The sequence below is a fragment of the Poecilia reticulata genome, chromosome 21 (genome assembly GCF_904066995.2).
Source record: "Poecilia reticulata chromosome 21, P_reticulata-male-v2, whole genome shotgun sequence".
Taxonomy (NCBI): Eukaryota; Metazoa; Chordata; class Actinopteri; order Cyprinodontiformes; family Poeciliidae; genus Poecilia; species Poecilia reticulata.
The window spans coordinates 23,431,785-23,446,020 of NC_088850.1; the positions used below are offsets into that span (position 1 = coordinate 23,431,785).

The window sequence follows — 14,236 nt, forward strand, 5'->3', positions numbered from 1 at the left end:
TTACAACAATGGCCTTTTGTGGAGCATTGATGGCAACTTCTATAGAGAAATTTGTTTGGATGAGTGTCAGACCAGAAGTGGTGGAATTGGTATATGATGTGCTCCTCTGACTTCTCATAATTTCTTAGTTATAATTTTCAGCCATTGTTAACACCTGGATAGATTTATGGAGTCTGGCTTCTTGTGGGGCAGATTTATTAAGGTTATTAAGGTACACATTAAGGTTGATATACCTTAATGTGTACCTTAATAACCTTAATAATAGACAGATATGTGGTAGACATATTTGTCTACCACAAAAGCTAACATACAGTCTTGCGTGTCTCCAAGGTAAAAGAATGGTGCTCCTGGGTTGGCTGCTTTGCAATCACCAACCAATAGTGTGCCAAATAGCATCTACTTAATTGCAAAACTCTAAATCTACTTTCACTTGCATAATACACAATAAGGTGACACAATACACAAATGGTCAGAAAAAATGTCACATGTACTTTTAGTTTAATATTTTTTAACAACACAATTATGATACATAATGCATGTTCCCATTGAAACAGACAAATGGAGCTGATCATAATCTATTTAACTTAATTTGATAGGAATCATTAGAGGACAACATTATTTTACCTACTGTGGCCTTTTGCAGCATGACTTGGTGAATTTGGGAAAAGAAACGTCTGTGGGACGTGACAATACATCATTAAATTAAAACTGCAAGATCAGGTTGTGAAAGCTATGATGAAATTAGAGCTTTCTAGGCTATCTGATGGCACTAAGTGGCGCTAACTACACGTGTGATTATTCCAAGATGGATTGAGAATTGGTAAAACCCATTCTTACACTGTCTAAAGCAGTATTATTATCAAGACCTCTGTCGTAAGGAAGCATACAAAAAGTACATTTCATTTTAACAACATATCCCACCTGAGAGCAGTTGTCCTAAAAGTTGTCCAGTTGAATCTGAATAAGCCAGGCTAATGCTAGCTCTGCACAGGACAGATTAACCTCTGCTGAAAACCAAAGGATGCTACAGGCTAACAGGTTAGCCTAAGGTAATATTAAATTAAAGATTGAAAACTAGTGGATGATATTTAAACCATTTGACCATGGTGTTATGGCACCTGAACTGAACATGCTGTTTGGGTCAAGGCAATAACAAAAAAATGGATTTTTCTTTGTCATCTTAAATCTGCCTTATCTTGATTCAAAGGTTTACATTTAAAGTTTATATTAACACTATAAATATCTGTGAGGATGGTCTTAAAAACAATCGTTTGTAGGTACAGCGCCTTGCAAACACTCATTTTCACATTTTGTCATGTTACAACCCAACTTCAGTGTGTTTTGTTGGGATTGTATGTGATAGACCAACACAACGTTTTACTGCATAATCGTGAAGTGGAAAGAAAATCAAACACTCTTCTCAATTTTTATTTACAAATAAAATCTGAAAACTGTGTGTGTGTATTCAGCTCTGCTGGGTCAGCACAAGCTCTCCAACTAAATATCTTTTCTTTGAAAAAAAAACAGATAAAAAGGTTTCATTGGCCCTACTTGCCTTTATTTGAGAGCAGTCAGACATGAAAGTGGGTAATGAGAGTGGGGGAAGACAGCTCAACCTCAGACTGGACTGAGAATGTCTTTGAATAATGATTTTGAAATCTTGTCAGGTTTTCAGTTGGATTGGAATCTGGATTCGTTGTTTGTGTCAGACGGATGCTCAACCCAACCTTGTCCTACTAGAGGATCCGTCCTTTTAAATGTAGGTTCTGCTCTCCACTGTCAGAACATGTATGAAGGATTGCTGCAAAATATTGTTTTTATTGTAAAGTGAATTGAGAAATTTATTGTTAATCAGGATAATATACATAAACTGAAATTATAATCAAGTGTCTAATATCAGGGCGTCTAACTGAACTTCTGACGGCTTTCATTCAATGACTTTTTTCTTGTATCTCTTTCAAAGAGGTCAGATCTGTGATGCTGAGAGATTCTCCCATCTGATCTCTGGATCTTTGCAGTTTCTCCAGGTCTACCAGTCCTGCTCCTCTGACCAATGCTCTCCCTGTTTGGTCTCTTGGAATAGGTGAATGTTCAGGTCTTGGTAGGTTTGCAGTTGGGCCGTCTTCTGTATTCAGATGATAGATTGAACAGAGATTTGAGATGTTCAAAGCTTGGGATGATGTTTTGGAACATAATTCTGCTTTAGGCTCCACTAGTGCTTTCTGCCTGACTAGTCTGCTGTGACCTTTAGGCCTCATAATGCTGTTTGTTCTGAGATCTATATAAGGGTTGTTATGCATGATTAGTTCCACTTTAATCTGCTTACTGGTTTAAAAAGGATTGTGATTACAGATGCACTCCAACATTTTCAGATTTCACTCATTTCACAGGTTGGGACATGACAAAATCTAGAAGAGTTCAAGAAGTTCTGCTTCTCTAACTCTTACTTTGCAAGTAACTGTAAACACACGCATGAAAATGTTCTATTTTAGGAGGAGAAACACAGACAGACATGTAAACTGACTTTAAAGAATTGGCTCTGCCCACCTAACCTCTAAGTGAAAACATCAAACTATTGTGTTGCATTTTACACACATAGAGCAAACTTACATCAAGTATTATTATTTGGTCACAATATCATACTTGTGTTAAACTAAACAAAGTGCTGTTCATACCTTGTGAGATCTTTTTTTTTTTTTTACTTTTTTTTGTATGAAAGACAAATTTCATGGCCAGTTAAATGTTCTTCCAGTGATCTGGTAAAACTTCTGATTAAAAGGGTGGAAGAACTTCTGCAGCTTAGTCACTACAGACGGGTCCACCTCAGGATGGATGCGGCCCTTGCTGCCGGCCAGGCACTTGTTGAAGACAATGTTGAATCGCAGACAGTAAAATCCCCTGGTGGCGTTAAAGTACAGGTTATACTGACTAATCCTGGAGGGGAGGTTCAGGAAGCGCTCGACCAGCTGCAGCTCTGGTAGCGGGTCCGTAATGAGCCGATCCCCGTCCACTATGTGGAACTGCTCCACAGGGAAATACTTGAGCCAGCGCTCCAGGTGTTTTGTGTAGATGCTGGTGCGGACGGCTTTGTATTTGGTGTTCACTTCGCACGTGTTGGCGTCAATGGCTAGATTTTCAAACTTGTGGTAAGTCTTGTTCTTGCGCTCCTTGCCCTCAAGCACTTGGGTGTAGTCGGACACGGCTCTGGTGGTGGGCTCTCGGACGATAATCAGCAGCTTGATGGAAGAGTTCATCTTGAAGATGCGCTCGGGAACCTCCTCTGTGATGAAGTAGGCAGGGCTCTTCTCAATTGTGATCTGGTGAGGGAGGGAGAAGGGCATTTTACCCCTGTACCAGTCAATGCCGCGGGCGTAGTTTTTGTCGTTGTCGAAGAAGTGAATCTCCTGCGAAGCCTTGACCACGGCTGGGTGCAGGTTGAGCATTTCCAGCAGGGCGCGGGTGCCCCCCTTGCGAACGCCGATGATGATGGCCCGAGGCAGCTGCTGGACCAGGTTGTGCAGGCGGATTTGCTCTTTGGTGGCATTGCCCTTGCGTAGTTCATGGAGCAGCCCACGTTTAAACTGCAGCGTACGAAGAGGGATTTGCTCAGACGGGTGAAATCTGCTCTCAATGGGGCAAATGGGTTGTAATCTGAAAAACAAAAATATATACTGTACATTCAACAAAACTATTTTTCTCATTCAACACCATTCTCAAATAAGCTTAAGATATATTATACAATCTCATTATTTTAACTCTTTAGTTTCCGGCAGTGCATCACCCACTGAGGTCTGGCCTGATGCCAATGATGTCGGAGAGAATGCTTCACAATCTGGTAACATAATATACAATGTTGCATGTATATTCAGCGTACAATTGATTAAATGACAGAGTGACTTAAACCAGGGGCCTTTGGTTTTCATATGTGCTGACAATCCGTCATGTGTTACAGAAACAACTCTTAAATGGCACCAGAGAGAGAATAATGTATTCCATCAAGTATTTGTCAGCAAGATAAACACACAAGTTAATCTATTTATTTGAAGCTAGTTATTGGGCATTTTCAGCATGAAGTTTTAACTCATTGCTCTGTGAATGGAGACATATTGCTGCACTTCCTTTTGTTACTGTTGCACTTCAAGGATTTGCTGGTGTTTGAAACTTTCTTGATTTCATCTATTTTCTGCTCTGAGACTTGACTGAGTAATTCTAACATATAAGTAGTCTATATTAAAACATGTTTTCTGTTGCTACACCTTACTTTTTGCGAACCTTTTGTGTTACACATGCTTTTTTTTGGCATGGTAAGGACTTAGTTAAATTTGCGCTGGCTTAGCATTAGCTAAGATTAGATGGTTGCTCCTCCTGTCTCTCCTGCTGGTACTTGTGATACAGGTGGCATTTTGTATCTTTGGAGGTGAGGATGTCAGAAGTGGAAGCCCGGCTCTGCGCTGTTGAATAACCAGCAGTTAGCCGAGGCTTAAAGCCTTGATTTAAAAGAACTGTCTTTCTGCATTTTTGCACTTTTCCAGACATTTGTTCAGTGAAAACTGAATGCTGCTTCTCCATGTTTGGTTCAGACCAGAACCAGAAGACCTGAGAGGTCTGGAATGTTGGTAACAGGTCTTTCATGTATTTTGGTGCAATGACATTCAGTTAAATATAAACGAACAGAAGTGGTTTAAAGTCTGATTTTGGAGCTACAGTGAGGAAGAACTTTCTAAGTCTTGACTTAGTTTTCCAACAATACATGTTAACTAACCTGCCTTTTTGCACAAAACTTATGTAGAAAATGCTTCAGCTGAAGGTCTGTTGGTCGGCTGCCAATATTTGAAGGTGTTAGAGAAAATCATCCTTAACAACTAGACCTTCATGTTCCTTCTGCTCCTGCCTTGGGGAGATGTTGCTGTAAACTGAGTCTCAGAGGAAGTATTTTCTCTCTCGAAGTACAGAATAAATTCTTTCCCATTAAGACAGCTTACAGAACCCGTCCCGTGGAGGGACGGTAGATTTAAGACATTACAAGATGCCCTTAAGTCTGTGATGCATGTTTCTCATGTCACAGTGATAACTCACCTATCCAAAGTCCCAACCCTGGCCACAAGATAGAGGACACTTCCGATCACAAGGCTGCCCAGAACGAAGAGCTTCTGTCTCAGCAGTGCCTGCTGTTTGAATAGCATGGCCCTCCATCAATATTCAGGACTGCGTCTTCAGCCTGCGAGCACATGAACCACTAATCAGCAGGGAAAGAGAGACAGCCTAATGTTTATTAACACACACTCAATCAAGTTTTACAAGTGATTAAGCCACACTCGCCCGCGCCCGCAATGCGCTGCAGCGCCATTAGACTCTAATGATCAGAGGAAATGCACCACCACCACTTTGCTTGCATCAATTTATTTATTTTGGACAGGCCGAGAATCAAATTTAATCTGATCTACGGCATCACTGTGTAAGACTGTGACCTTGTTCCAATTCAGGAAGAAAAAATAAGGCTGTCAGACAAATTCATGTAGATTAAAACAGGAACATAAGGGGAATATTACACATCCATCCATCCATTTTCTTTACACCCTTGTCCCTCAGTGGGGTCGGGAGGATTGCTGGTGTCTATCTCCAGCTAACGTTCCGGGCGAGAGGCGGGGTCACCCTGGACAGGTCGCCAGTCTGTCGCAGGGCAACACAGAGACACACAGGACAAACAACCATGCACACACACACACTCACACCTAGGGGCAATTTAGACAGACCAATTAACCTGACAGTCATGTTTTTGGACTGTGGGAGGAAACCGGAGTACCCAGAGAAAACCCACCATGCACAGGGAGAACATGCAAACTCCATGCAGAAAGACTGGGGCCAGGAATCGAACCCAGAACCTTCTTGCTGCAAGGCAACAGCTCTACCAACTGCGCCACTGTGCAGCCCGATTATTACACATATTTAATGAATAAATGACTTAATGCAGTTTTTTTGAAAATGAATGTTGACACAGAATTGCAAATAGGCTTGAAAAATTACAAATGTAAGTGAAATGTGGGAATTATTGAAATTTAACTGGAAATTGAAAGAAACTATTTCATATCTAAACATCAATATAAATATTTTACTTTGTCAAAGGTAGTGATCCATTATTCATGTCCTATTTCCAAGTCAAACAATATATCATATGAAATACATTTAAGCTACAATATCAAAACACATCTCACTTTATGCAGCAGACACCTTTTAGCCAAAATATATTTTTTCCAACTACTTCCAATAACTCTATTATAGTCCAAATCATGGGATTAGATTCCCAGATAAAAATTAGGTTGTGTTCATTGTGTTGTTAATATTATGTTTACATTTAACCTCAAGTATGTCTTTAAAATTGATCTTCATAGGACTGCTCTCGTTTCCCTTCTAAATCTTATAAATCATCTGTAAAAAGTTTTGATTTAGACTGTAATTTGGCAGGTTAACCAACAGAGGGCACCAAATCCCTTCAACCCAACGGAACTGAGCTATGCCCCTAATTAAAAGATGTCCTTCGATATTCAAACTCATTCTGTTTCATCTTTTAGTAACAAGTATACCTGCATAAATCACAACAGAGAGTAACATGAGTCACAAAGCTATTAAAAACCACGATGCTCTCTAATTCAGCTAAGGACTCAATTACATAACTCTGTCCCAAATAGAGCACATATTGTAGTATCTCTTGTAGTGTCTCAAAAACAAGTGTAGGGAGCGTTTGTCTGCTGAGACTGGAAACAATTTTAATTTATTCCCCACCGTGGATTTTGAAGAGAGAACAAAAGAGCCTCTGTGATTTCATCAGAGTGTCTGAAGAAAAGCACAATAATAAAGTCAGTAGTCAAAGTCCATCTGTAAGTTTGTTTGCTTTAATAAAAAAAACTGCTGTCTGTTTCAGCTTGACTTGCTGGAATAAGTCAATAAACCAACCAGAATAAAGAAATGGTACAGATCTCTACCATCCACATACAGTGAGGCAGATTGATGTTGTTGTGCCTGACTGAAAACTAGAGTTAGAAACCAATTTCTCAAAAATAAAAAATATAAAAATCACAAACAGAAAAAAACATCACAGCAGATAAACATCAATCTTTACCATACTGTGAAAAAAAATACCCAGAAAAGGATTATTTTAGTTTATTAGTAATATTAGAAATTGTGGAGTTTGCACTATTTAGATCAATGTTATACAGCCCAGAAATGGAATAAGAATCAGAATCAGAATCAGAATCAGAATTAGAATTAGAATTAGAATTAGAATAAGAATCCAGAAATACTTAACAGGTAGAGTCACTACTTAATTACTTTTATATTACTACTTTTTAGAAACTGTAACTACTCACTTTACACCAGAAGAGGATTTAGATGATTCATTTTGCTTTTTTTCTTCTTTTTCTTTCCTTTGGTTTATTTTGTTTGTATTTCCTTTTAATTATGTAAAGCACTTTGAATTGCCTCGTTGATGAAAATGTGCTATATAAATAAAATTACCTTACCTTACTTGTCTCTCTGCTATGTATTTGGTTGACGCATGACTGTATCAGCAAAATAGGCTAAGTCAGCAGGTTTCATGACGCTTTGTTTAACCATAAAAATTTAACACCTGTGAGAGTTGGTACCATGACTAAACAAAAGAGCCTGAAAACACACCAGAATATTAATTTACTCTATGTGTAGTGTTTTTGTCAATAAATTGATTTGCACCAAGTGTGATCTAGAGATACATCTTTTATTATGGTGTATAATGTAGTAAATGCAGTTCTTTGCAGATGTTTTTCACATTTTGTCACATAGGAACCACAACCTTTATTGCCATTTTATTTGTTTGACCAGCACAGGGTGGCGCATAATTGTAAACAGAAGGAAAATTACTGTTTAGATTTATTTATTTTTTATTGTGTTTTTGCTTATAAAAATCTGAAAAGTGTGGTGGGCATTTGCATTTAGCAGCTATGAGTTAACACTGTGGAGAACAACCTGACACTGGGAGTACTAATCCAAGTCTTTTGGGTTGGATCAGTACCAGCTTCTCCCAGTTTTACTTGTAGATTAACTGAAGCCCAGTCAGAGCATCCACATCAGAGATTTTTATGTATTGTCACATATTCTGTTGGTTCTATTTCTAGACTTTGTGCCACATTAATACGTGAATATAGTTTAACCTAAACTAGTCTGTTTCAGCTCTGGTTATAGACTTAATGTCGTTTCAGCTGGAAGGTGAGTTCTACCCAAAATTTTAACAATCACCCTTTCCATTAACTTTAACCTGATTATCTGTGGAGGCTGAGGGAAAACATTATTTTTTCCATTTCACAATTATCCCTTCCTTGTTTTGGTCTCATGTAAAAACTCTTTGATTGAGGTTTTAAGGTGACAACATGGAGAACTTCAGTGGTATGAATGCAGGGTACAGTGAAGTGCTCCAGAATCATACTCTGGATTTATTGTCAGTCTAAGAACTGTTAGGTTACATAAGCTTCCTTAAAAGCAACAGCATAGTCAAAGTCATTTATAATGACAAAATATTAAATTGCTATAAATGCTGTGAAAGAATTTCAGCTTGACAAAGAGTTTGAGCAGCATGTACTACATCGCCCTACTGAATAGCATGCATCACGTTCTTCATGACTCATTTATAACCCACATGATACACACGCACATACACACATGCACACACACCCACAAATGAGTGTTTTGCCCTGACAAGGAATTGCAACTAGAACAGCTGTTCCTGCCAGGGAGCAGCAGAAGGTGCCCAGAGAGAATTATCAATTATAAAGCGTTTTATTTTCATTAACTATGCATTTTCCTCAGCCTCTTCTGAGAATATTTTTAACAACCACGCAGGGAAAAGGAAATTTCTGACAATCTTTACAACCGATGGTGAGGAGCAAGCAGAGAGTAAGCAGAAAGTATTTTGCCATCAATCAATCAATCAATTTTATTTATAAAGCATCCTTCATACTAAAAACAGCTCAAAGTGCTCTACAGATCAATTAAAACAAACAAAAACTAACAATTACCCACCACAACCCCACATGCAGACTAAGCAGAAATGATTCAATTCAGGAAATGCTGTGTATGTACAGTATGTATTCATTCATTTTCTAATGATAATTAATCCTGTAAGGGGAGCACTTTATCCTAGAGCAGCACAGACACAGTGGATTTTATGCACACACAAACTAAAAGTGAAACTAAGCTATGAAAGCATGAACTACAGTAGGCCATTGTAGATAGAAAAAAGAAAAGGATTAAATTATCTAAATCTCCATTTTTTCTTTAGGAAAAGTTTACTATTTTCTAGAAAAAACTCAGAAATTTTTAGATTAATCTCAGAAATTTACTAGAAACAACTTGGAAGTTTCTAAAGTAACAAATGTTTGACTTTTCAAAGTCAGATATTTCCTTTTTTTTAAATCATGAGATTAATCTCGGAAATTTTCTGGAAGTTTTTTTGATGTAAATTTGCAGAAATACATCATTGTAATAACTCCAACCCCAGACAAAAAAATAAAAAAAATTCCATCCTAGTCATCACGAAAAAGAAGCACTTGCCAACTTATTCATAACTACCTTTTGGCTATATTTAGCAACTTTCCAAATTCCTGTAACAATTTTTTAATAAAAAAAACACAACAACAACAAAAAACTAGTGACAAATGTCTCAGGAAGGAAAGCAGAGTACCTGCAGAAGACCCATTCACTCATAAAAGTACATGGCAATTAAACACAGTTTTGACCTCATTTTATTATGAAAAAAAAATATTCTTAGAAATTTTAACAGCTTCCATATAAAATGGTGATACAACTTTATCTAAACAGCACAAATGTAGGATGTACATCTGTCTCCCAATGTTGTCCAGGAAGAAGAAGTCACCTGGTGTTGAAACTGTCTCAGTTTTACAAGAGCATTCATTACCTGCAAGACGTAGCAGATGACCAGAAGTCCCATTTCATTAGTCAGACCTGTGTTAGTGCATCACATGGTAGAAATGTTATGCACCGTTGTAATGAATGGGAGCTGCTGGTGACACATCTGACAAAACACTCAATCCCGGTCATAATGGAGGTAGGGTCTCCAAGACTCCTGGAAGCAGGAGCAAAGTAAGCTAGAAGGGAAACTAGACGGACATATAAGGTGTCAGTCCAGTATTGTGAGACTCACTATATTCTTTCCCAGAATATTTTTTTCCCATTTTTCCCCCGGCTGTCTTTCTTTCTGAGCATTGCCACCGTTAGCATTTAATCAGGGCTGAACTGTAACTCCTCCCAATGCAGTCATGGCGACCAAGGTCCCACTCAGAGGCTGACAATGGGAGAGAGAAGCTTTCATTGTGGAATTCAAAGCTCTGATTTGACAGTAGACTGCTACACTTTATAACTTTTTTTTATTCTAAACACTCTAACGATGGACTGAACATGGACAGGAGACAGAGTCTCCAGCTGGGCTGTCTCTAAACCAGCCTGGGCTTCTGATCCAGGTTCTGCCGTCTCTCTTTAGGCTTTTAGCTGTAGGCTAAAAAGGTTCGTTAGCATCAGGCCACAGTGACAGGCTGTTCCTGTTTGGAACAAGTGGATCCAGGCTCAGTTAGTCCAACTGGGCACAATTTGTTAGCTCAGTGTGTGCTGGTTAGTCCATAATTATTGACTGTTCTTGTGTTTTGACACAAATGATAGCAAGACTTAAAATGGGCAGTATTGTGTGCTTTTCAGGCATATAGTGCCATTTTATAATACAAACTTTGTTACCTTCAGTTGTTATAGAAATGCTGTATATATCAAATATGATTTTTTTTAAATGACTTTGCAATTTTACGCCTTGAAATTGGGCTTCTCTCTCCTTAAAAATGTCAGCTCTTTCTGAAACGCAGCCTTCAGGACGTCATCACAACATGGCTCTTCTTTCAACCAGCTTTCTATCAAGTAGCTCATCTGGTGAGCTCTGCTGCGTAGCTCCACCAGGTGTTTGCTAACTGCTGCTGGCTAGTCTGAAGGAACCGGGTGGGGGAGTTGACAGGGAGTGCTGCTCTGTGAGGTCGAAGCTTGAAGACAACATTTTTTTAAAGAATGGGTCAAAAACACACCAGAGTAATTTGTGACTTCTATCTCCAAGGAGCAGGTGTCTGAAAGTTGTCTTTTAAAAAAAGTATTTTCCCAAAATATTTCCTAAATTTGTGTGTTGATATTTATTTCCAGTAATTTCAGTTGTTTTTTTTACCTGTAACCTACTGTAATCTGTTCTCTGATTTGCTTTATGTGTTGAAAATGTAATATTAGGTCAGAACTGACATGTTTTTATTGAAACTTTGGCGCAAATGAGGCAGAGAAAAAAGAGCCCACTTTAGTTAATGCTTAACAAGCATTGCCTGATGAGTAGTTAAGATTGAAATTTAAACTGCTGACTGGCATTCTTATAATAACTCAAGCAATGAAAATGATTGCTGTTTGCAAACAAAATTACTATTTTAATTAGTTTTTAAAAACTGGAACATGGAGTTTAAAGACTTCATTAATTAAAGTGTCAGTTTATGGTGACGATGCATTCAAGCGCTTGGTGAGTCCCACATTATGCAATGCAAGCAGTGTGTCCTCTGCTAAAGAAGCTCAGATCAGCAGTGCTAGAAATAGACGACTAGAACAGGGATCTCATTAGTCTTTTCCGTGATGCTCTATGTGGTAATACTAAAGTATTACTGCTGTAGGAAAAGCAGAAGACCACCGCCCTCATGCTGCCCGTCTCATCACAAACTGGAGAATTACTCCTGTGAACAGCAGCAGCAGCAGCAGCAGCTGGCTGGTGTGACAGAACAACTATGGGGACGAAAGCTGTGCAGTGCCGATATCTATCATTTTAAAGGATTGCCTTTTCCTCTTCTTCACTTAATTCACCGAGCTTCTGCTGATTTATTGACCCTTTTTCAGTAAGCGTTCAGTGAGTTGTTGCTTTCATAGCAAAAAAATATTCAAGCAAGATGCCAAGGAACGGCAGAACACTGAGGAACCGTAAGGATAATGTCCAAGGTAGAAAATCATGTTCTAACAGCTACTGTATTATTTTAGATGTTTCATTTAAAAGCTACAAAACTTTACTTGAAAGGAGATATAGTCCTCTACTGATTTATTTCTCATTCAATTCTTTTCCAGTAAAAATATTTAATATTACATTTCAGAAAAAAATTGTCAAATGACTTTTTTTGCCGTCTGCTAAAAAGACTGAAGTGCTCAAGGTTGATGCTGACGCATCTAAATAAAGTGATTCTGACTCTTGGGGATCAGTTGCTTCTGAATAATATTGTTAATGTTATATATCATGCTGCACGATGCAGGCTGATGAAAACCCGGTCCCCTCAGAAACACAACAGTGTGAAGCTTCTGGCCAGGCAGGAGACTTTGTTCACTTAGAGCCACTAACAGAACATTGAACTTTCAATCCAAGATGGCCGGGGCATCAATAACAAGAAACATGTAACAATGAAAAATACAAAACATAAAAGCTATATATTTTACACACCCTTCATACTAACACATGCAATACACAACATGAAAGAGTATAAAAGGTGTTAAACACCAGAGGACTAAGTTTCACAAAATGGGCATAATTTTTTATGTTTGGGTTCATGTCAAAAACATTTTTACACAAGACAACATATGGCTCCTCTATATTTATGAAATATAAATATTGTGTCAGAAATATATCATGTTGTGGAATAATATAAAATATGAACTTTATTTTTACTCTGTGCCTGTCAAACGGTTTGTTTGATTCATCCCAGGTAAAAAGAAAAAATTAAATAATAATAATAATAATTTAGCTCTTTTAAAAACCATCATCTTGAACGTAAAACGAAACAGATCAGCACCTGAATGAGATGGGCTTCTTTCTGCTTCTTGTGGGGCGGAGACTACAAACAGCAAGTCACCATGGTGACCTTCACACAGACTCTAGATGTTAGCCAGTGACAGAACTGGTTCACACTGCAAAGACCGTCTGCTAAGACCAAGCTCTGCCTCTGATGTGAAAATGAATCTCCAACGCTCTTTAGAAACAGCCGACACAAACAGCACTCAACTCTGGAGAGAAGTCAAGTACTCATTCCTTTGTGTTGCTGCTCTGTGTCCATGAAGAAGGGAGAAGTTAAGGCAATTAGTTAAGATGTCAGACAGATAAGAATGACGTCACACTTTCTTCATATCGGGCCGATAATTCATGCACCCGTTGATGAATTTGTCATGATCTGCTGTACAGTTTCATGGAGTACAGGAAGCAGAATGTATTTTAAAATCTCAGAGATCTTTTAGTTTAAATGACTGAAAATCCAGCAAACCGCCATTCTCTGCCAGGACTGTTCAGTAAAGAAGACCCAGATGAAGAGCTTGGCTTCACAGTGGAGGAGAAAGCGCTGACACAAACAGCTGAAAACATTTCTGCAAGATGTTCGAATAAACAGGGAGATATTATTTGAGGAGCAGTTGCACACAGCTCCTGTATCTGCAGGTGCTGAATGTTAGCAGACCTGAGTTTGCTTGTGCTCCTAATTTAGAAAATAGACACAAACACAGATCTGCTCCTGAAATAGCTTCACACAGCTAACAGTGTCTCTCTGGGCTGACACAGTTGTTCTACATTTAAATGAGGCATTATGCATCCACTTAGTGGAATGTCGACCCATATTTAGGTAAATCAGAGTAAGAGCTAATTGGTAATTCAGTTTTCTGATGCAGGTGTAGGGAGCAATCCATGTAAAAATCACAGCACAGTTCTTCTCCAGGGCTGGAGACTCCTGATGTGAACGCAGAGGGAGAAAAAAGCAACCTGCCACACTGCTGCCATGATCTTTGGGATTTTGGTTATTCTTTAATTTGCATATTTAGTTCATTTTTAAGACCAACATACTCTGCAGGAACAGAAAAATGTGATTGTTTACTTGAGGCGGCAAGAGCAAGAACAAAACCTCTGATCTGTGGATCAGTAATCAATAGATTTGACTGAATGAATTTTATAAGATAAAATGGAGATTTGATGTTAGCCGGAGAGGCACCAGCACCTCCTGACCTCACTAAGGGACATGGGTGTAAGAAAATGGATGGATGGATGGATGGATGGATGGATGGATGGATGGATGGATGGATGGATGGATGGATGGATGGATGGATGGATGGATGGATGGATGGATGGAAGGATGGATGGATGGATGGATGGATGGATGGATGG

General features: G+C 38.6%; 1 protein-coding gene across 2 annotated transcripts in view; it reads right to left on the minus strand.

Moving 5' to 3' along the window:
* Positions 1 to 481: 481 nt before the first annotated feature.
* Positions 482 to 14,236, minus strand: part of LOC103458003 (heparan sulfate glucosamine 3-O-sulfotransferase 5) — a 78,504-nt gene continuing 64,749 nt past the window's right edge. For both annotated transcript variants that reach the window (XM_081602413.1, XM_081602412.1), the window contains 2 exons: positions 5,077 to 5,218; positions 482 to 3,651 (listed from right to left, as the gene is read on the minus strand). In XM_081602413.1, the coding sequence (XP_081458539.1) occupies positions 2,727 to 3,651; positions 5,077 to 5,183 (1,032 nt within the window). In that variant the 5' untranslated portion in view covers positions 5,184 to 5,218 and the 3' untranslated portion in view covers positions 482 to 2,726. The remainder of the gene's footprint in view (positions 3,652 to 5,076; positions 5,219 to 14,236) is intronic.